Source organism: Vidua macroura, chromosome 9, assembly GCF_024509145.1.
Source record: "Vidua macroura isolate BioBank_ID:100142 chromosome 9, ASM2450914v1, whole genome shotgun sequence".
Lineage (NCBI taxonomy): Eukaryota > Metazoa > Chordata > Aves > Passeriformes > Viduidae > Vidua > Vidua macroura.
The window spans coordinates 10,015,798-10,037,968 of NC_071579.1; the positions used below are offsets into that span (position 1 = coordinate 10,015,798).

Genomic DNA, 22,171 nt, shown 5'->3' on the forward strand with positions numbered 1-22,171 from the left:
ATAACACAAAGGAATGAAAAAAAAGTAGGCTACAATACTGGATGTGTTTGCTGAGGTTTTGAATCTCTATAATGTCGTTCCTGGGCTATGCAGCTCTGCTCTTGTGTTGGATGCATTGTACTGCAGAAAGAGGTAAGCTTTAACTCCTCTCTTAGAGTGTATGTGAAGGTGGTAACTAAAGCAATATGCAAAGGCATTGTAGGTTTTTTCATGAACTTCTCACAATAATTGACATTTCTTCTGGCAGCATTTAGCACCTTTAGTATTTAGTGTCCTGTCATAGGATTACTTCCACCTATTTATTTTGCTGTTATTAATCTGTTGCCCAACTTTTCAAATGGTTTATATCACTATAAACTGGAGCCAGACAGCTAATTTTCTATTAATTATGTTTGCTAGTTATTCTAATATCTAAAACCAGGAAGCAGCTGGTAGATTAAAATGGAAATGTGCATTTATGGAATATTTTGTTTCTGTCTGGAATAACCCGTAAGGTGATCTGAGGAACATGAGTGATTACTACATTGACTGAAAATCTTCTAATATATCTATTGACTGACTGGTTTAGTCTAGGAAAGGAGATAAATATATACAGGTATGCTTTTTTCATGTTTAAAGAGGGAGCTATGTATCTTTTCAGAAACCGCTGATGTTTTCTGTTTCTCTGTTCAATGTATTTTTCTTGGTTTGTGATTATATTAATTAGTATATCCTTAGTTTTTTAATTTGTTTGCTTTATGTCTTAGTTTCTTGGCATAGAGTGTTGTGCAGAGGGTACTGTGTGGTTTTGAGCTAGTATGTCTTTGCTTGGCTCAGGATGGTTTTAATTTTAGTTGAAAGTTATGAAGACCTTATTAATCAAAAAGATCCAATGTATTTTACTTCAAAAAACTGAAAAATCAGGAAATTAAAGGAATGTCCTATCCTAATTAAATATAAATAAATATTGCCTCAAAGCAATTAATAGTCTAATTTGTTTGCAAAGAAGTGCAGAAAAGTGCTGGAATTTGAAACTAAAGTTTGCCTGAATTTGCACTTTGTTTTCACAATGCTTTCTTTAGGTCAGGGAAAGAAATGTGAATTCAGCAAAATTTGATTTATCCAGGACAACTATTACCATGGGTCATGCAGGATTCTTGTTTAAGCTTCATGCTGAAAGTCTGTGAGAGTTGTGAAAAGTCTTCTGAGAGCTGGGTTTTGCACAAGGACTGAAAGCCACTTGCACCTGGATTTGTAATTGTGCTTGTACTTTTTAGAACCTGCTACCAGCATATTGTTGGCAAAAAAGCAGCTTGAGCTATTTCTAACTGAGGTCAAGTCACATGTAAATACTGAATGAGTAATTCCAGCTCTCCTGGTCTGTCAGTAAGGAATTTGAAGGTATCCATTCTGTGCATGCTTTTTAATATAGAAATAAAACCCTCCAGTATTGGTGAGTGCCTGATGGAATTAATATTGTTTTGAAATACAACCTGCCAGCAGATCTCTTCACCTCAAGCCACTAAGAAACTGCATACACACACACACACACATATATATATATATATATACACATATACATACTCTGACACTTGATGGTAACACACAGTTTAACATCAGGGCAAGAGTGGGGAAGAGTTGAGATAAAACGTGAGACCCAGCAAATCTTAGTAATGGTGAAGAGACTAAGGAGATGATCTTTCATCACAGGGAGGGGGGGTTTAATGTAAGCAAGAAAGAGTTAAGAGGCTGCATGCTGCACAACAGACAATAAAAATACGATACAATTCAGAGGGAGGAATAGAGAAGCTGTCACTATACTCAATAACCTGTTTTTTAAATTCTAGATTTCAGTGTGTGCTCTCAGCTTGCAAACTGAAAGTGCCAATTCAAACAAGGTATAATTAGAAATATGTGGAGTTAGAAACATTCTTTTTCTTGCCATTGAAAAGAACGTTTTGGGTAAACTAACAATTTTTAACACATTTGAAAGAACCAGCTAGAGGATTCCTGTTAATTTTGCTTATTCCTACATTTTGCAAAAAATGTTGTTAAAATTTGAATCTTTTTCTTGCTAAAAAAAGCCTCCCCTACATTTTTTAGAGCAGCCTAGTACCCTCTAGTGCACAGAAACGATAATTTTTATTCAGATGTAATCATTCATAGGAGGGAGAATATTATCAAAGTAATTGGAAAAAATGAGTGTGGGCACACTCTTCTTTAGCACATCAGCAGTATTGTCAAAGCTTGTCTAATCCTTCTGGCTACTTGAAACAGCCAAACTAAAGTTATTGAAGCTCAAATTTAACATTATTTTCAAATTATACAGTTTCAAATTACATGCTTTTTTCTTTGCAACAAATCTTTTTTTTTTTTCCATTTTAAAACCATTTTATAAAATTATGCCTCTAATTTGGTCAGTACTCCCCTGACTGAAATGCAACAAATGACTTCTCAAGGGTGTGTAAACTCAAGTAAAACTCACTTTCCACACTTGGGGATTCCTAACACAAAGTGTGCAGATAAAATACACCTTCTTCCACAGCAGCTACTTAATAATGTGGTGTCTTTTCTGCAGTGCAATTCAGTGAGCTTGAACTCCACATCCCTCACATGAGGAAAGATCCCGAAGATTTTTCCCATTGTCCTATTTCCAGGCAGCACCTGGACAACCCATAGGAAGATTTCAGTGAGAATACTGCTCTTTTCTCAAACCCATGGCCTTACAGCTAAAGTGGGGAGAGGACATTTGTGCCAGGTCTCTGCTGAATAAAGCATCTACTGACCAAAGGATTTCTTTCCCTGGTGGACATTTCTTATCCCATTTACTTTCTATACAGAGATTGCATTCCTTTTCCAAGGCTTTATTCCTCGGGGCTTGTTTTATTTATTCCTGATGAATGCTCACCTTTAATGTTCAGATGGAAAACAGAGTTCCTTGCATTTAATTAGCTAGGCTGTTCAGACTCTGTTACTCTGTTCAGCTTCCAAAATGTGTACATTTTAGTCACCCAAGCACCGAAAATTAGTCACTGACATTAGGGAAATTATTTCTTGACAAAATCATTTAGTCTTTCATTAGCAGTTTTCCAGCATTTGCTTCTTTCCTCTTTTGTCTGACTTATTCTCAAGCTGTTGAGGAACTTCTTAATAAAATTAATTCAGGTTCATTTGTTGTAGTTCATATGGACGTGGCTGTACATTTCATGTGCACTAAAGAAGGCCCAGAAAGGAGCTTTTGGGCAAGAACTGTATAATATTGAGCTAATAAGAAATACCAGACACCACTATCCACTCCCCAAACTGAGTCAAAACGCTTGGAAGCTAAAGGTCAGAGTGAATACCCAGAATTAATTATACTGTGTAATAAGGAACTTGTAAGTAGCAAGAGGAAATAAGTTTTGGAATATCAGGTGATCCGAGCCTGGAGAGGAAGTTTAGGCAGTGTAAATGTGATGAGAGAAGGCTTGGCAGAACTTAATCAAATGACATGTGAACTAATGTCAGTAAAGGTAGTGGTGGGTGGAGAAGAAAACAGTTTGAAAGGAACCTCCAGAGTGCACAGAGTTGTTCTCTGTGGCAGTGGAAGGACAGGCCTGGAGCAGCTCCTGCAGATGGAAGGGCAGGAGGTGCCTGCGGTCAGAACCAGTGCACTGATCTCCTCTCAGGCTGCGTAAGTAAAATCTGTTTCATGAACCACTGTCCTGGGTGGTTCCTTGGCACCTGGCTGTTCCTGTGTCCTTCTAAATCTCTAGTCACATTCCTACAAAATGTGGATCCTTGTCACTTTCCTGTTTTGTGCTGATTCAGTAGAAAACACGCTGATCACAAGTGGCCCCAGGATTTCTTGCTGCATTTCCTATTGCAAGATTGTTTTGGTGTTTGTAGTAGGTACTTCAGTCACCGATGTTTTTATTTAAAAATTTTAGCTTGTGAAGAACCTCCTCCTAGAAGGATAAAAGAAGTGCCTACTAAAAGATGGGACAACCCTCCCTATCCACATGGGACTCAAGCGACATACAATTGTCGGCCCGGATATATAAAAATTGGAAGAATTGCATTTCAGTGCATTGATGGAGCATGGAAGCAGCTGACCCCAGTGACAGAATGCAGAAGTGAGTATTTATGCAAACTATCTGCAGACATTTGATCTGGCAGACCATATTCCTTGCCAGTGATATCAATGTGAAATTGTACCTTTGCTCGTAAATTACTTGTTTCTGCACTCTTTAAAATATCACCTTAAAAAGGATGCGTACATAAGGGAACTTTAAGTTTCTTTTCTCCAGATCAAAGGATTTATTTTTTTATTTACAGAAGATCTTATTCTAGACCAGGCTTATTAACCCAATTTACATTATTAAAATCAATGATTAAGTTCTTAGAATCTTGCTTTCAAAAATTTTTAGTCTAAGCAGGATAAAGCACAAATCTAGTTTCTGAATGTGAGTCAAGAGACAGCTTATTCAACTATTTCTATGAAAGATATCATTTCTTGCAAGTGGGAAATTATTTTTCCCTGCCTTTTCTTTTAAGCTGTATTTCACAATTAGGCTGAGAGCTGCTATTTATTATCTCTAGCATACTGTGCTGAGAGTTTTCAAGCATCTCACACCCTCATACAGAATTCATTACTGAAGAAATTGAAGTTTGTTATCATTAGTCAGTAGATACTTCTTTTCTGTAATAAATGAGCTTTAAACACAAAGGAATTTTTGAAACAAGGGATTATGATTGTGTATACAAAATTTTTACTAGTACAATATAAATATTTGATTTGAGAATATAAATATAAGTCCTGGGTGTTGTTCAAACAGAGATTGATGCACACTGTGAGTAAGAATTAATAAGTCACTAGTAGCTTTTTTTACATTTTTGACTTAGTCTCTGTCTCAGTGTTTAGATTTCGTTGTGTAACTAGTGAGGGAACACGGGCCTATCCAGAATTTGGTTTGCAGCATGTTTTAGCAAATGCTGCCACCCAGTGAGCAGCTGCTGCCACCGGCAAGGAGCCCGTGGGGACAGAGGAGGGGATGCTCTGCTCAGCCTGGGGGAACACGGTCCCTTGGCAGGACAGAAGACAGAAACATTGATCAGGAGTTTCCATTTTCTCTAAATTCCACTGCAGCAGGTTTAGGGCCTGCTCAAACACATCTTCGTTGGTAAAAGCAGAGGATGTTGTTAGGCCCCAAGAATTAAACTGCCTTGCTTGACAAGAATCAGGAAAGGTTTCTGCCGAGGAGGGGTAATAGGTTTCAGCTCTGCAGTTTATTTTGCAGTCCATGTTATGAGAGCAGAAGATGAGTGAGAGTGTTCATCTTTGCCACTCTTTTGGGAATCCAAGGCAAAGAGCTAGGGCCAGGCCAAAAGGAAAATCCTGTGGGGAGCTTTGAGCAGCAGGCACTAAGGACCAAAATTACTCCTGTGGCTTTAGGTCGCCTCACTTCACTCAGCACAATCCCCAGCAGACTGAGGAAATGTCATTTCTGATCATGAATGGATTCTCTTCTGGAGGCTTTGGTGCCAATTATGTCACAAATTGTATGAAAATTGCCATAAATTTGTCATAAAACTGAATATGAGTTCAGCCTTTTTAAAAGACTAAAACATGCTAATTTGTTTTTTGGGGGTTGTTGGTTTTTTGGGGGGCTTTGTTGGTTTGGGGTTTGTTTTTTAGGTAGGTTGGTTTCGTTTGGTTGGTTGGTTTTTTTTTAAATAAGCATACTCCAGTATGTTATCATTGAAAATTATGAAAATAGTGATAAAAAGGAAATGTTAATCAAACTTATGCTGAACATTTCTGAATTTTTGAAAGCCCCAAAAGATCCATACTCACTACTAATCACTGGAAAAATGCTGTCTTTCTCATTTTCACTTTCCTATGCATGGTATAAGTAAGGATTTTTTCCTTTTATTTTCAACCAGATAAGCCCTGTGGACATCCTGGAGACACTGAGTTTGGTTTCTTTGAACTTACCAGTGGAAGTGAATTTGTTTTTGGTGCCAGAGTTGAGTACAGATGTAATGATGGGTAATACTCATTTAATTCAATATGGGAATTAACATAAGGTGTTAATTATACTGTCAGTTATACATTTGTTCTCTGCAATACAGCTTACTAATATTTAATGCTTGCTTATGTGTTGTAAAAAATGTTTGAAGGAAGACATTTCTGGCAGACTCACTAACGCGTCTTCACTGAATGCTTGAAAGAAATTCTCTATCCATCTTCTCCAGTGAAAACTGCAGCAAGTCAAATACATGGTATTGTGCCTGTGTCTGGATATTTTCCTCCTGAAAGGCAAATAATTTTTGGTACAGTGCTTTAGCCATACTTTTGCAGTTCATATGTTACTGGAATCTAGCCTGAGCTCCACAAAGAGTTCAAAAATCAATATTCTCCTTAATCCCTTCAGTTCCTCACTGTCATTTCAGAGTAGCTGTCCTTCCTCTGAGTGCATTTGTTATGTAGCCAAGCTTGCTGTCTCTGTAGTGGAGAAGCCTTCTTCCTTATTCCTTCCTACTCTCTGATTTGATTTGATATTTTTCCATATGCAATTAAAAGAAAGCATGCAGGGAAAATGCAGGTAAAAAACTACTCAGTGCTGTTACATTTTGGTTTTACTATGCTGGAACGCCTGAAGCCATCTTCCTTTGCTTCAAAAACAGCAGCACTGTTGTTTCTGTCACATAACAAAACTGTATTTTAGCACTTTTTGCTTTTTATTTGGTAAGATACCAGATGCTCAGCCAAAGGAATTACCGTGAGTGTCAGGCAGATGGATGGAGCAATGACATCCCTCACTGTGAAGGTAAATGGAGTTTGACATTAAATTTTCTATTAAACTGTCTTTTTATCTGTCTGATACTATCTAAAATAGTCTGTGATTGCTTTACTAGTATTAATTCACCTATGTTTAAATTCAAGTTAGGGAGCAGAGAAGCTCTTACAGTGATGTCTTAGCTCCTTCAGTCCAATGAGCTTTTGTTAAGAGCCCTTCACAAAGCGGAGTCCTGTCACTTCCAGACTGGCTTAAAGCTCTGCCTCACCCAAAAGCCCTGACACAGTAGCTGCCTGCAAAACATGGTTGCAAATGGCATTTGGGATGATGAGTTTCCAACCAGTGTGAAGGCATGTGTGTTTCTTTAACTATTTTCCTCCTCCATCCTTGTGAACATTCGAAGTATTAAGATTTCATGAGGGTCTCCCTATTAGCATACTAATGTGGAAGACATTCAGTAAGCAAGAGTGAGAGCAAGGAGGACACAGACATCAAGACTTAATAGACTGGATGGCTTAGATTATGGTTTTAGAAACCTTTTCACCAGTTTCAAGCCTGTATGATCATGAAAATAAGGTTCCTGCTCTTCACAGGGATCATTTTTAACGGCATTATTTTAACATATGTGTGTAGCAGTGACATTTTTGTTTGGGTTAAGCATCTGATGTCAGGAAAGGGTCTCTAAGAACAAATTTAAGCTGATATCTTGACTAGAGTTTATTGCCTGTGGTTTAATATTTCTGTGGATTTAGGTACTTTGCATTTAGTTTACTGGAATTTGAGGGCACTCAGGTGTTGAGGTCTGTCTGCACTATATGGAGCAAGGGTTTCCAACATTCTTTGTCATGTCTCACCAAGATACTTCAGTTTCAAAGTGCTCCTAAGTTTTTTCTGTCATGGTTGAGTTTTCACTGAAATAAAGAATTTGTAGAGTGTCTTAAATGTGAAGAACCCATGAGACAGAATATGAGCTCATGGAAAAGGCAGATGACTTTTAAGATGGCAAATGTCAGAGAGAAGTAGCTTTGGTAAACAAAACAGAGTCCACTTTTGTACCTGCTCAGTAATATTCATGTAAGCATCTAAGAATGAGCTTTGATAGTCATTTTCCCCCTTAGTAAGACATATCTGATGACATAAGTTAATTCTTTTTTTTTCTGCAGGTACATAATTGGGAGGTACAAGAGCTCTAATTCATGTCTGCCACTGTGTTTGTTTACTTTAGTAATATAATTGCTCTTATATCCTTAATTAGAATTTTTGTTAATAACTGAATTAGAATTAGAATTAGAATTTTAGTTAATAGAACTGAAATAGAATTTTAGTTAATAACTACACACTGTTGTAGGCAGTGTGCAATGCAGCACTGTTCCAGATAGCAAACTGTCCATAGCAAACTCACTTTGGCACAACTTTAAACAAAGTCAACTGATTTTGGCAAATTTTAATGGTGTCAGTCAAGGCTTAGCTAACCATCCATAGAATGCAGGATAATTTACATTGGGTGAGGTCATCTAATTCAGTGGATGCTCTGTCTTTTTGCTTAGGGCTTTGTATTACACTTGCTGCAAATGGTATCTCAATACGTAGCTAGAGTGTATATTTTTTAAATGTGTAAGGAAATTACAGTGACTTTTCTGTATTTTAACTTTTTTTTGTGTGTCAGCTTATTTTACAGACTAGACCTCAAAATTACCTTTTTTTTTTCCTTTCCTTGTTTTGTTTTTCTAGTGATAAAGTGTTTACCTGTACAAGAACCTGAAAATGGAAGGATAATTATGACTGGTGCATTTGAGCTAGGCCAAGAATATTCCTTTGGCCAGGTTGTAAATTTTGAATGTAATGCAAAACACAAGCTTGTTGGAGCCAAAGAAATTGTTTGCTCTGCTAATGGAGAATGGAGTAACAATGTGCCTCAGTGCAAAGGTAAAAAGGACACTCTTTACTGTGTGTCATTAAGAAGCTTTGTTCTCACAGACTCCTAAATTGTGGTTACCATATGGGAAGCCACAAAGTTTTCACTTTATCTTGCAGCAATTAAGCTTGGTTTGTCTGTAAACAATCTCCAGTGCATATATGAAAAAGTAAGATAAGAAAGAGAAATATAATCGTAATGGACACTAATATAAGGATAATAGACCATCTGTTTGTTCCATGTTTTTCCTACAAGCTACAAGTATGTTTTGCCAGGCTGCAGTCAAATTCTTTGCTATGTTTGCATAAGAGTCAACCACTTCAGTGTTGATTTAACCAAAGCAATCAGGAACAACTATGAATCTGTGTGAACCAAGTTTAATTAACAAGTAGGATTTTAATTCTTAGGGTATATAGAATACAAAACAAAAACAAGTTAGATTTTTCTTTCCTCACACTGATGTGTTTGGAAAAGTTTGAAGGTTCGTGTTTAGTTTTTACAGAACCCCAGAATCAGTGAGGTGGTGTGGGACTTCTGAAGGTCTCTCAAAGCAATTAGCTGGGGCAAGTTGCTCAAAAACATGTTCAGTCAGCTTTTGATATCTCCAAGGATGGAGATCCACGGTTTCTCTGGGTAACCCACTGCAGTGGTTGAACTCTCTTTAGTAAAAATTTAGAAGTGACATTTCCTGTATTTCAATTGGTGCCCGTTGCTTCTCACTGTATGGCTGGTGGCCAGTGAGAATGAGAAATGTCCAGTTCCATCATATTTGCTTCTGCCTGCCCCACTGGAGCCAGGAATTGACTCATGTGAAAAAGACTGTCCCTCCTCCCCCAAGCCTTCGTTACTCCAAACTCACTTAAACCTCTCTCCATCTGTCAGTTTTTCCAAGTCCTTAATTATCTTCCTGTCCCTTACTGGAGCTGCTCCAGTATGTCCCGATCTTTCCTCTACTGGGAGTTCCAAACTGGAGAGATGTAGAGGAGCAGCATCACCTCCTTTGGCCTGCTGGCAGCACTTTTCCCAGGGGAGCCCAGGGTGGTTTTTTTTTGCTGCAAAGGCCCATTGCTGGCCCCTGTCCAACTTGTCCATCAGGACCACCTACTTTTTTTTCTGCAAAACTGCTTTTCAGCCAGTCAATCCCATGCTGCCCTGCCTGCAGCTGATACTGGTGGATGGGGTTATTCCTCCCAGTTCCTGAACAAAGAATGGATGGGATTGGATTGTCAGGGTACAAACATTTAAATATTCAGAACATCAAGTTTCTTAGATTAATTCTATGTTATTTGATCATGAAGTATGTGTTTAGAAGGGCAGAATACACAGGATGGCAAATACATTTATGGTTTGTTAACAATTCCAGTGCTGCATTTTGCTGCTTTGAAACCCCTATTTATTGTATTTTGTACAGCATGAAATGGAATTAAACATTTATGGTTGTAATATTTCCAGAATATTGTGAATTTCATTAAACAATGACAGTTCCTGTGAGCTATATTTAATTTTAAACACAAAGTAAATTTAGTAAAAGAATCCAAGACAACTCTGTGGTGTCCTGTTCTGTGACCTAGGAAACAAAACTTTTAATATCTTCTGACTTTATTAATGCATTTTTAGGAAACTGCAAGATTTTGGTGGTTTTATTTGGTTTGGCAAGGAACTGGGAACATTGATGTTCTTTTATAGATATTAAGCATTCTCGTGTCAATTTTCCAGATACATTAAATTCTTTTCTCTTTTTGATGTCATGATTTAACTAATAACCTACTGGCTCTGAGAGCACATTAGGTTTGTTGGAAATTACAAAGAAATTATCTGAAAATTAGAAAATCCTAAATTTCAGCTAGCCTAGTGTCTTATTTTGGAATGTCTTCTGCCTTATCTCTTGCTTCTAAGTCAAATAAAGTCCAAAGTTCTGAAATCTGTCTCATGAACCAATTTGCCATTGAAGCTGTGCTACACCACATTACACCACCTGGAACCTAGAATCAAGTACGTGCTCAAATAAGTTCCAAACAGCTTCCAAATGGCAAAGTTTTTGTGAATTCAAATTAACCCCCCTACACCCCCTCAAAAAAAAAACCCAAAAAACCAAACAAACAAACAAAAAAAAACCCCTAAATTTTATTGTCACAGAAATTTATTCTTAACAAATAAAAATTAAAATACCTGGATTTTTGTCTGTTTCAATTTCAGAAATTATCTGTGCCGTGCCAGAAATCCCTAATGGATATGTCCGTTCTCCGAGGGAGTCTTACAAGGAAAATGAACTAATGCAGTTTTTCTGTAAAGAAGGATACAAATATGGGAACAGAGCAGATGCACTGTGCACTGAATCGGGATGGAATCCACCTCCCTATTGCGCTGGTCAGTCTTGCCTAAAGTGGTTTTCCACTTTAGTTGGGTTTGGAAGTAATTTTAGGGATTAATAAATTCATCCACATCCAATATCCATGAAGACTGTAAGGATTAAGTGCTGAGGGCACCAAAGAACTGGATAAGAGTTTTCCATGAAGAGCAGTAGCAAAACCAGAATCTTATTGTGAATCTCTACAAATTAATATATATGCAATGCTAAAACTCTCTATTTGTTTTTAACTCTCAAATGCCTTCTGAGCAGTTCATGTGACAAATCCATAATTCCTGAGGCTAGTCCTGTTTGACATCAGACCTCTGGGTCATGGATTTTACTTTAGTTTCATTCAATTACAGCACTTAAAGGCTGTATTTAAATCTCCGAATATGCATGTCATATCCCAACTGGAACAGTTTGATGACATTTTGGGGAATTTATCAGTGCCTTGAATTTTCTTCAAGAAATTGCCAAAATCTTGAAACTGGAAAAAAAATGTTGGCAACGGGGCAACATGATAGGATTTTATGCACCACCCACCTTCCTGGGACCTCTTCCAGAAAGACTCCTTTAGAAATAAAGACTTGTTGTCAGTCTGAGGCCCACTCAGTTTTTGACCTTTCTGATTCAAGATTAGTAATGTTATTAATTAATATGCATTGCCTACAGTTTAACAACATACTGCTTTTGAGGAGTGCCAAAAAAAACATTCTTCTAGACACTCGTATGCTGGGCCCTGGTACTTGGGGTGTACTCAGATAGTTGTTCTGGATCCTACTGGGCTCATCACTGGACCTAGAGGATTCAGCAGGGCATGTGTGAAAACTGATTCACCCACCCTCACTCCACAGCAGCACCAACCTGCAGTTACCTTAAAGTCATCCCCTCCCAGCCCTGAGGGTGTTGGTGATGTTTTCTGAACTGGAAGAAGACACAAAAAAGCCCCAAAAGACAGATTCTGATTTATAAATCTGTTAGCCTGACTTCTCTGGGCATGAAGATATCTTGAGTTTTTTGTAATAAGACTCTTGACCTTTTTCAATTGTTGAAATACTTCCAGTGTCAGAGAAGGATATTAATCTTAATCACACAACCTTTGAATGATCAGTTCCTAGTCAAGTATAATTATTTCTGCATTTAGGACCTGCCAGTGAAACTGCCCTCCTTTGGGACAGTGTCCATAAACGAGCCCAGGAAAACCCAGCTGCAGATCTACAGGAAAAAATTAGGTTCGGTTTGATGGCTTCCACTTCTCTCTCTAACCATTCTCTTTGCAATTAAGTTTTAATCTTCTAATTAACATAAAATCAGTAACAGCTGTCACTCTTCTCTTACAGAACCATACATTCCTAAGAAACCTCTTTTTAACAATTTTATGCACTTATGGCCAATATACTATGAAAACAAGAACTTATGCAATACATTTAAACATATTATTCTTTTTTTTTCCTGTTTTTTATTTAGAAATTGTATGCTCTCCTCCAGTAATTTCCTCTGGGAACTTTAGACCTCAAAAAGACAAGTACAGAGTGGGTAATACAATCACAGTAGAGTGTGATGATGGGTATCATTTCAAAGTGATGACTGGCAGAACCACAGCTGAATGCACCAAGAATGGCTGGGTGCCTGATCCAGCTTGTGTCCGTAAGTAGCTCTCATGAATAAAGTTACAATGTGGAATTGTTGGAAGTATCTCAGAGAAAAGAAGTTAAGAGCAAAATTTGAGGAGCATTAGATATGTCAGTTGCTTATTTTTTCTTTGTACTGTAAAGATTAATTTGATGGTTTAGAAAAATCACCTATAAAAACAATGGTGTAATCCACATTTCCATTGTGTTTATTAACACACGTATTACATCTTACTGTATTTGCAAATCTGTTAAAATGTGCTATAGTCAGCTCACTCTCAGGAAGGTTTGGGCTCCACCTGAGGAATAGCATCCCAGTCAGGATTAGAGGACAGGGGGAGTTTAAAGTAGCCAAACCACAGGTAATGATTGGAAGATACCTTACCTTGTAGTATCACAGCTCTAGATTTTTACTTGTAATTTGATGTTACGGACAGTCACAGGATTTTATCTATTTTATAGCCTATCACATAACAAAGCACGGTATTCTTGATGGTTAATGAGATCTTTCTTAAACTTCCCATAAGTGCAATGGTAGCTTTGCCCAGTAGGCAGAGTATAAAAAAATTAAATATATAAATTAGCAGGTAGTTTCATAATTTAACACTCTTTCATCCTTGGTCACTGAGAATAAAACTTTGAATGTGAGAGAAACCCTGATTAAATCAGTCTTGTAAAGGAAGCTTTGGATGATTAGAGCTATTTGTGGAACATGCTCTTTCAGTATCTGAGTTAATGTTTTCTCTGTATCAGTTGGGTTCTAAAATTCAGGTGTCATTCTGAGCCCACTTCAGTCATTATTGAATGGTCTGCTCTGCCCTGGCATGTAGGCTCTGGGTCAGAACATTTCGGAAGGAACCTGGGTAAACTTGAATGGAAGCTTCTGAGAATCTACTCCTTCTATCCTGGACTTTTCCCTGGAAAGGGTTAGTTCTTTTGTGGAACCAAGAGAGGAAAATTAAAATGCTCCAGCTTTAAAATAAAAACAAAAATAGCCAGGAAGAGCTTTTGGTGCAGGAGCCCAACATTTATAAATGGAGTTGGCAGGAGTCATCTCAATTTTAACAGTTCACAGTTCAGTTTATATATCTGAGCCAGATGACTGGGTTCCCTTTGTGGTCAGAATAGTAAATTTAATCAAGACCCTCTACAGTGTCATCTCACTGAACAAATGAGTACTAACATTTGGTCTCACAAATCACCCTCAGGAGTCTGCTGAGAGTGCTGGCTGGATTTCTGTTGGTTGCAATGGAATTGAGGGAAGTAACACAGCTATAGGCAAAGACCCAGGAACAGAGCTTGGTTGTTCCTGCACTCCTTACCATCTGCCAGGGTGTGCAGTCCTGGTTCTATCCATTTCTGAAAATACTCAGATGATGAAGCTGAATCTGAATTGTGTCCTGAGCTTTTTATCGTGCATGTGTTGATACTGTTGCTGTTCCATTCTGTTTCAAGGGAAACCGTGTGACTACCCACTTATAGAAAATGGCAGATTAAGTTCTGCATATGAGAACCAGAGGAACTTTTACTTTCCAAAAAGATTTGGACAGACTGTAGATTACTACTGCCTCGATGGCTATTCAACCCCCACTGGATATTTCTGGGTTCGAATTACCTGTTCTGAAAGGGGCTGGTTTCCAGAGCCAAAATGCCTGAGTAAGTATATTTCCACTATATACTCAATTCTGGTTTAATTATCAAAGATCTGTGCAGCAGAACTTGTTCTGATGGAACACAAAACAGTTGCTGAAAGTCAAGCTGCTTTAGGTGACCCCTGGAACTGCACCCAGACTGTCTTCCTATTTGCAGAGCACAAAGTGTCACCTGGGGACACTGAAATTAAGCTTTTGGATTTTGAAGATTGTTTACTCCTGAAAATATTTGTAAGAGTAAGAAATATATAGTAAACCTTCCTCTTCTCTAGCTTCTGGGTTACATGAAAGCATGTACTTTCACCTGCACCACAGCTGCACAACAGAGTTCCTACTCTATGTAAATATATTCTCCTTTCTGAGTTCCTACTCTATGTAAATATATTCTCCTTTCTGTGGCTTGGGCATTTTGGCACTTAGTCTTCATCTTCTCTGAGAATCATTGCCTGGTCCCTTTGGAAGACTAAATTTTAGAGCTGAAAAGGTGTCACGCTTTTGCAGTAAGCTGAAATGGATCATGGTAACAGCAAGAGAACCAGATACACTGACTCAGACTTAAAAGTAATTGGAATTAAAATTAATCTACAGCAGCGAGATGAGGCCTCCTCTCACACATCTTCAGTCACAGCAAAGTTCCTACCTACTGGTAGGGCACAAAAGTGGATTACAAAAGGTTGCTCTTTCCTTGTTGCTCTCGGTGGAGTGGTGCTCAGTGCAGGAGATGAGAGGAGCCCTGCCTGGAGAAAGGCACTCAGATAACACAGTATAACATTTTTTCAGCCATCTGCCTTACATCTGGGCTCTTGGGGACAGGAGGCCTTAGAGCCAGCATGCTAAGCTGTTGCTAAAATCTCTAGAGCTGGTTTGAAAGGCTGCTACACTTCCACAGAGGTGATAAAATCTCCTGGAGACAAATGCTGGAGTTCACTCTGGGCATACACCAACATTTTAGAGACATACCAGACCAAACTGATGTGAGAAGCACTGAAGTGAGCCAAGCTTGCTTGTGAACAATAGGTAAGAGATTTTTGGTTACTAGGCCACCTCATATTATTTTATGTAGTGACTTCCACTTCTGATCTTGTGGTCCATTAATCACAAGGCACTCAGACAAATCATGCTTTCATTCAAATTTGCACACGAGTGTCTTTTTGTGATACAAGGCTACAGAAAGGTGCTTGGAGGCCTGTTTGTTAGTAAAGCTTCTTAAGGATTAATTTCCCTCAGTTCTTGCTGTAGAAATTTCTGTGGTTAAATGTACTTTCCTCCCTTCTTTAGAAAAATGTTTCATCAACGAGCTGGAAAATGGTTATTTCCCATACCGCGGCTGGAACGATTTTTTCAAGGAAGGTGAGAGAGTCACATATGTCTGCCATAACAACTACCAGGCTCAGCATGAAGAGGTCACATGCACAAGCAATGGCTGGGCACCTCCTCCAAGATGTACCCGTAAAAGTGAGTGTGCTTGTATTTTGCTGAGGTTTCTATCTTAAACGATTTGCTGTAGCAGCAATTTCTGAAAATGAAGACTATCCTTCACAGAATGATTTAGCAGTAAAGAATTTAACAGACTACAAAAGATTTCTCTCAGAATATAGGACTGAAACCTCCAACCAAGACTTCCATTCATTTAAACAACATATTAAGCATTATGTATTAACAATGTATGGAATTAAAAATGTATTCAATTGACCATGTATTAAACAATTTTCTGAATCCTACTGCTACTTCTATTGTTATCCTTCTGCTCTGATTTTTATGCATGTAGTTTAGCAGTGCTTTACTTGGAAGAAATCTTGTCTCTCTCTTTCAGAAAAGTGCCAGGATATCACTTTTGAGAATGGCTATTTGAACTCAGGTAGGAGAACATTCAATTTAAAAGAGAAGATCTTGTATAAATGTTATGCTGGATTTGTGACTCCAGAAGGACAAGAAACAGGACACATACAGTGCCAAGAGAGTGGCTGGACTCCACCTCCAAAGTGCATCAGTGAGTAGCTAAATGTTTCAGAGCTCCCTGTCATTGTCACCAGTGTGTCCTGTGGACATGGTGTTCTCTGGCCTCAGAGATTTGTCACCTTGATTTGTAGAGGTTTCTTACTGGGCAGGCTGATCCTCCAGAGATTAACCTCTCTCAGGCTCCAAGAAATAGAGAGAAAATGTAAAGGATCTTTTTGGATCTTTTTAGAACTAAGTTAATGGTAATCACTGACCTCTTCAGTGGTTCTTACCTGATACATGGTACATTTGGCCAAATTTACTCCCAATTTATGAAGCAATGTCTGTGAACCAAGGCATTCCACCAAGAACTTTATTTAAATGTGACCAAAAAAGAGACAAGATTCATTATTTCAAAGTTCCTTCCTCTCCTGAACACAGGTGTCATACAGTAAGAGACTTAATCTTGTATTGTTATATGTTGGTCATAATATTGACCAACTTCAGCTGCTATTTTATCTTGTCCTTTTATTTCAGACTACCTTTACGTATGATTTTTTGGCTTTTTTCTGACTCACAACTGACCATGGGAACAGCAGTACAAACCATTTGCTGTGACACCTAAATTAATAATAATGATAATACTGATAATGATAATAATATGTAGCAAAAGGAAATAATTTAATCTAAGGAAGAAATATTTACCTTAAATATTACTTTTAGACAAATTTTGGAAGATTAATACAATAGATAATATGTGAATATGCTGCATATTCTACAATAATATTCTGATATTATTGATGTTTCAAATACAGGGATGATGCTTCCAAAGGGCAGTGTTCCTGGATAACTAAATACACTAACTTTGTTTTATTCTACAGAATCATGTAAAGCACCAGGGGACATTTTGATTCACCACACAAAAAAAACTGTGTTCATGCCTGAAGATACAATTGAGTATTCATGTTTGGAGGGATATAAAACTACAAATGACATGCCAACTGATATCACAATGTGTGGCCAAAATGGAGAATGGAGTCCAGAACCCCAGTGTCATGGTGAATATTTTTGTGATTGCTAATCAGTGTCACTCTCTGTATACACTCTGTGAACTTTTTTTCTTTAAGCCTTCCTTTGGTTTTGTTCTAACCAGTAGCATTTCATGTACTTTCTGTAGGTTGTCCACTATACACTAAAATATTTTTTCTCCATAGAAATTGAATGTGCACTGCTGTCATTGAGCAATGGAGATTTCTCTCCCAAAGAGGGTAAATACCACAGTGGAGCTGTTGTGAAATTTACCTGTGCAAGAAACTACATAAGGGTGGGACCTGCCTCTACTCAGTGCTACCACTTTGGATGGTTTCCATCACCACCAGTGTGTCAAGGTAACTCTGCAATACTGAAACTGAGCTGGTAAATGGCTTGAACAAAATATTAATCAGGTTATTGACTTTAATGTTTGAAAATTTGTTCACAGCTTCATAAATCATGTGCAGTATGGCAATGATTAATTTGAGTAGTGTCCTCTCTTACTATATTCCAAAGGTCCTAGTTTTGCCGTTGCCCAATATTGATACCCATCAGATATTGCATCCTGTGCTCTTTTTTTTCTGATCACATAAAATTGAAGGGAAAAAAACTGTTTTGGCAGTTACACAGAGCTGGACCCAAAAAAAAAAAGAAACCCAGTGAAGGATTTTCCTCTGAAATTCTTAGTTTCATATAGTAGGATGAGTACATTCATACTGAAGGAAAAATATGTATCCCTGTACTTAGCATTCTTAACTTAGTACACAACTTCCTGGCATCTGAGAACTTCTTGTGCTGGTGCTGAGCCCTCTTATGAAGTGCATTGGCTTTCACAAAGCTTGAGAGAAAAAAGGAACCTCCCTTTCTTCCCACTCAGTCACTATTTTGTTGACTTTTACTATGTCATCCTTCTTTTTGCTCACACTCTTTTGCATTTAAAAACAAGTCTATTTCATATATTTGACTCTAGCTCAGGAACATTCTAAGCTCCCTTAATAGGAGTTCCACTCACTGCATCAAAAGTAAATTCCTTTAATATACAGTGTGTGTGTGGGGGGGTGCTTTTGCTTTGGTTTTGGTTTTTTTTTTTCTGGGTCATTTTTAGGACATAGGTTATTCCTTGCAGAATTGTCAATTTTCTTATTTTCTTGTAAGAATACTGAAGTTACTATTCTTGTAATTTTATTTTTGGTGGGTTTTTTTTTTTGGTTTTTTTTTTTTTTTTTTTTTTTGGTTTTTTTTTGTTTTTCTCTTAAAACTGTGTTAGTTTTATCAACCATTTTTCTCAGAGCAGGCATTGACAGTGCATAGAAGTGAGAAACAAGAGTGATCCTGGTCACATGTATCTGCTTGTGATCTCCAGCCCAGCACAAATCCAGATATTCAAAGGCATAAATCAATGACCTGTTTAACCCATTCCACTGATTTTCCTTCACTTTAATTGATACATTCAATTTGTTTTATGTTGTACTTAACATATAACTGTGGTGGAAATACTGAGTTCAGAGCATAGACTTGATCTCTTGATTTCAGTGAGTGTCAAAGGCTGTGGACCTCCCCCTGAAATTCCCAATGGAAGTATTGTTGATGGCTCTGTGGAACAGTACCAGCACGGGGACAGAAAGCAATATGAATGTAACAGCGATTTTAAGTTGGTTGGATCAAAGGAAATAGAATGTATTGATGGACAGTGGTCATCTCTTCCCTCTTGCATTGGTAATCTACACAGCTCTTACTTCTGAGAAGTCTGTAATTCTCTGAAGGCTATTACCTCATAGATATTTTCACAATTAAAAATATGTATTTGCAGATGTAATGTTCTGTTCAAAGTAATAAAATAAAATTGCATGACAAGCCATTACCTTGTGCTGTCACTACTGCTGCAGTAGTGCCAGCGCAAAGCAGGAAGTGCAGTTCTCACAGAGAGGTGACAGCTCTGCAGTCCTGTAAGAGACCTTACAATGGTTTTCAGTTCTTGTAATAATCCTAACTGAAAGGGCCCATTACAAATGTGCAGGTGTAAGATCAATTTTAATTTTGGCTGATCAGAATCAGTGATTCAGGTGACTTGAATTAATTGAAGTTTTCCTCAATTTTTATGGCTGATGTACCAACAGTCTGGGAACGTACTGTCAAGTGAAACTACCTGTGGATCATGCCAGTGTTGGAAAAAGAAGGGAAAAGACAGAAAAGCAATTTAGAAAACTGGCTAAAAGATATACGTACCCCAGCCGTGTTGAAATTTAGTTGCTACAATTAGTGGGTGTAGGTTTGGTTCACCAAATGCAAATATAGTTATTTTTATTTAAGTTTTTTCAGCTATTGATCTGTGATTCCTGTATTATTGTGGAATGCCTCTGCTCTTTTCAACAGAAGACCAAGTGCCCTGTCAATCACCTTCCTCTATCCCAAATGTTGTTCTGCATCAGGCAGACCAGGACCAGTATTCACATGGGGATGAAGTAACTTGTGGATGTAAACCAGGCTCTGACAATACTGAGGAAATGAAAATAAAATGTCTTAATGGAGAATGGAAGCCTTTACCTGTTTGTGCTGGTAATCTGTTTCCATAATACTTCAGATGTGAGTGCAACATAGTTGTATACAAAATTTGACTACAAAATGGACTTCAGCCATCAGTATGTAGCAAGATATGCTATAGTTTAATGCATCAAAACTGAGTGGTTTTAATTTACTCCTTTTAAATGGAAGTATCCTTCATCCTGGAAAGACTCTGCACCTAGAGCTTTGTAAAGGGAAGAAAATAGGCACTTGCCCAGTGGTTAAAGTCAATTATTAAAAGGAGTTAAAAGTAATGCTAATAGTCACAATGTGTTACATTTGTCCCACCCTAACCACTTTTATGTGGATTAGTCCTTGTCACAGAGTCACAGAATGAATAAGGTTGGAAGGGACCACAGTGGGTCATCTGGTCCAACCTCCCTGCTCAAGCACCCACCCAGTAAAGTTCTTCCTCAGATTCACATGGAACTTCTGTACAACTGATGACATCTTCATCAGTATATATTGTCAGATCTAAATCTATTTTTTAAGCTTTTTAATTTTTTTTTTCAGATGCATCCCCTCAATGTGTGATTCCAGAGTATGTTGTGCTGGTGCGCTCTGGCCGGTCTCCCATGTCAAGAAGGAGGACTGGGTTCCATAAAGTTATACATTATAAATGTACATCAAATGATGAAAATGTTAAACAGGCAACTTGTGTGTCTGGGAGATGGACACCAGAGATTGCATGTACAGGTATGTTCTTACATTTGCACCATTTCTTTTGATGCAGGCATGATAAATACTCATTATTAAGGATTCTTAGCATTGCTGTGTGACTAGGTTGAAATAGAAGTGTTTACTTGATCATATGCTAAAGGGTAGTTGTGGCCATCATTGGAGCAGTTAACTAGGTTTAGAGATACTTCAGTAAGGCAGACTTAATGCTCTCTACTCTGACAATTGGAATGGCTGTCACTGGTGCTTCCGATGTGAAAAAATATGCAATGATAAATTCAAGCTCAATTCTTCAAAAGGGCTTTACCCTGATGCAAAACAGACAGCACATAGCTCGAGCTCCAGTCAAAGTTCCTTTATTTCCTCTAAGCCTTCAAAGTTTTTCTAGTCTATTTTTTTTTCCTCTGTTTTTCCAATTGCTTCCTAGTGAAACTATGAGAAAAAAACTGAGTTGGCCAGTGAAAAAGCACAGACCCAGAGGAGGCTGCCCATATGTAACACACACCAGAAGTCTGGTCACACACCAGTCTTCAGGGCTGCAGAACAGGATATTGTCTGTAGAAAGCATGATTGTAAAACAACCATTGCCTCAGTCCTTGCTTTGGTTATACCAGATTTATGGGAAATGATGCCTGAAAGTGGGAAAAATATGGCAATCACTGTCCCTACCTTAGTTTTCTAGAACCACTAGAAGCAAGAAACCAAGCTCTGGATGACTCCTCGTATCTCTGTCCTCATTCTAGATCTACCTCATTCTCTCCCTTTTTCTTTCCTTTGGCAGAAAGAGTCCTTCATTCTTGGAGTGGAAAAATTTTAGCCTATTTTTTTCTTTTCATTTAGCTCTGTCAGCTTAGTCTGAAGAAAAAACAAAACTCCAGACATTGGTTCAGTTTTCCTAAAATAGTTCATTACAGAGAGAGGAACAGGAAAAGCACACAAGAGTGTGCAGCTGTGTGAGAAAGGAGGGACTACAAGAAACTCCATCTTAGCTTGGTGTAGACAGCTGTGACTGTCTTTTCCATGACTCTGAAAGCATATGAGCAGCTGAAGGCAGCTCTGCTGTTTTTGAAGCAGAACAAAATGATCATAGTATTAATTAAAGCTCGAGATAGCTATTGGAGTTCTCTAGCACTCAGTTCTCAGTTGTTTATGTTGTAATTTCTGCTGAACTGCTACACTTTCTTTTTGTTCTATTGTAACATGACTATGTGTCCTTAGTTGAGGAGAGTGTGTGCCCACCTCCACCTCAGGTGCCTGGTGCTCAGCAGACAACAGTAGGAAGAAACTTCAGGAATGGGAGTAAAGCATCTTTTTCATGTCCTGACGGTTTCGAGCTCATCGGTACAAAGGAAATAACCTGTATAGAAGGGAAATGGCAATCGCCACCTTACTGTGTGGGTCAGTACTGGCATATTTTTTTTCCATCTTTTTGTTATGAATATCTGTGTTGCTCATTTGCAGTCATCACGAGCAGTAGGCTGCTGTTACTTACCTAAGATTACCATGGACAGGGAACTGTAGGAAAGCAGTAGAACATAAGTTGCTAAATAGGATGCAAATAACTGCAGTCTTTTCATTTACACAGACTTATCTGAGATGGTCTATACAATTTTCAGGTAGTCCCTCAAGAGCTGTGTGCTTATTTCTTTTGT

The 22,171-nt window shown here is 38.1% G+C and overlaps 2 protein-coding genes across 3 annotated transcripts in view; one reads left to right on the plus strand and one right to left on the minus strand.

Annotated features, from left to right (window-relative positions):
* CFH (complement factor H) overlaps nucleotides 1-22,171 on the plus strand; it is a 27,826-nt gene continuing 5,655 nt past the window's right edge. The window contains exons 1-16 of the mRNA XM_053985767.1: nucleotides 1-132; nucleotides 3,909-4,094; nucleotides 5,905-6,010; nucleotides 6,715-6,791; nucleotides 8,493-8,687; nucleotides 10,873-11,043; nucleotides 12,494-12,673; nucleotides 14,113-14,313; nucleotides 15,588-15,764; nucleotides 16,123-16,299; nucleotides 17,129-17,305; nucleotides 17,462-17,635; nucleotides 18,813-18,995; nucleotides 19,653-19,835; nucleotides 20,355-20,537; nucleotides 21,738-21,917. Of these exons, the coding sequence (XP_053841742.1) occupies nucleotides 72-132; nucleotides 3,909-4,094; nucleotides 5,905-6,010; nucleotides 6,715-6,791; nucleotides 8,493-8,687; nucleotides 10,873-11,043; nucleotides 12,494-12,673; nucleotides 14,113-14,313; nucleotides 15,588-15,764; nucleotides 16,123-16,299; nucleotides 17,129-17,305; nucleotides 17,462-17,635; nucleotides 18,813-18,995; nucleotides 19,653-19,835; nucleotides 20,355-20,537; nucleotides 21,738-21,917 (2,611 nt within the window). The 5' untranslated portion in view covers nucleotides 1-71. The remainder of the gene's footprint in view (nucleotides 133-3,908; nucleotides 4,095-5,904; nucleotides 6,011-6,714; nucleotides 6,792-8,492; nucleotides 8,688-10,872; nucleotides 11,044-12,493; nucleotides 12,674-14,112; nucleotides 14,314-15,587; nucleotides 15,765-16,122; nucleotides 16,300-17,128; nucleotides 17,306-17,461; nucleotides 17,636-18,812; nucleotides 18,996-19,652; nucleotides 19,836-20,354; nucleotides 20,538-21,737; nucleotides 21,918-22,171) is intronic.
* Nucleotides 21,789-22,171, minus strand: part of LOC128811843 (coagulation factor XIII B chain-like) — a 16,657-nt gene continuing 16,274 nt past the window's right edge. Inside the window, exon 12 of one of the 2 annotated variants that reach the window (XM_053985771.1) lies at nucleotides 21,789-21,876. The gene's annotated coding sequence lies outside the window, so the exon portion shown is untranslated. The remainder of the gene's footprint in view (nucleotides 21,877-22,171) is intronic. The other variant, XR_008438496.1, reaches the window with a different exon arrangement.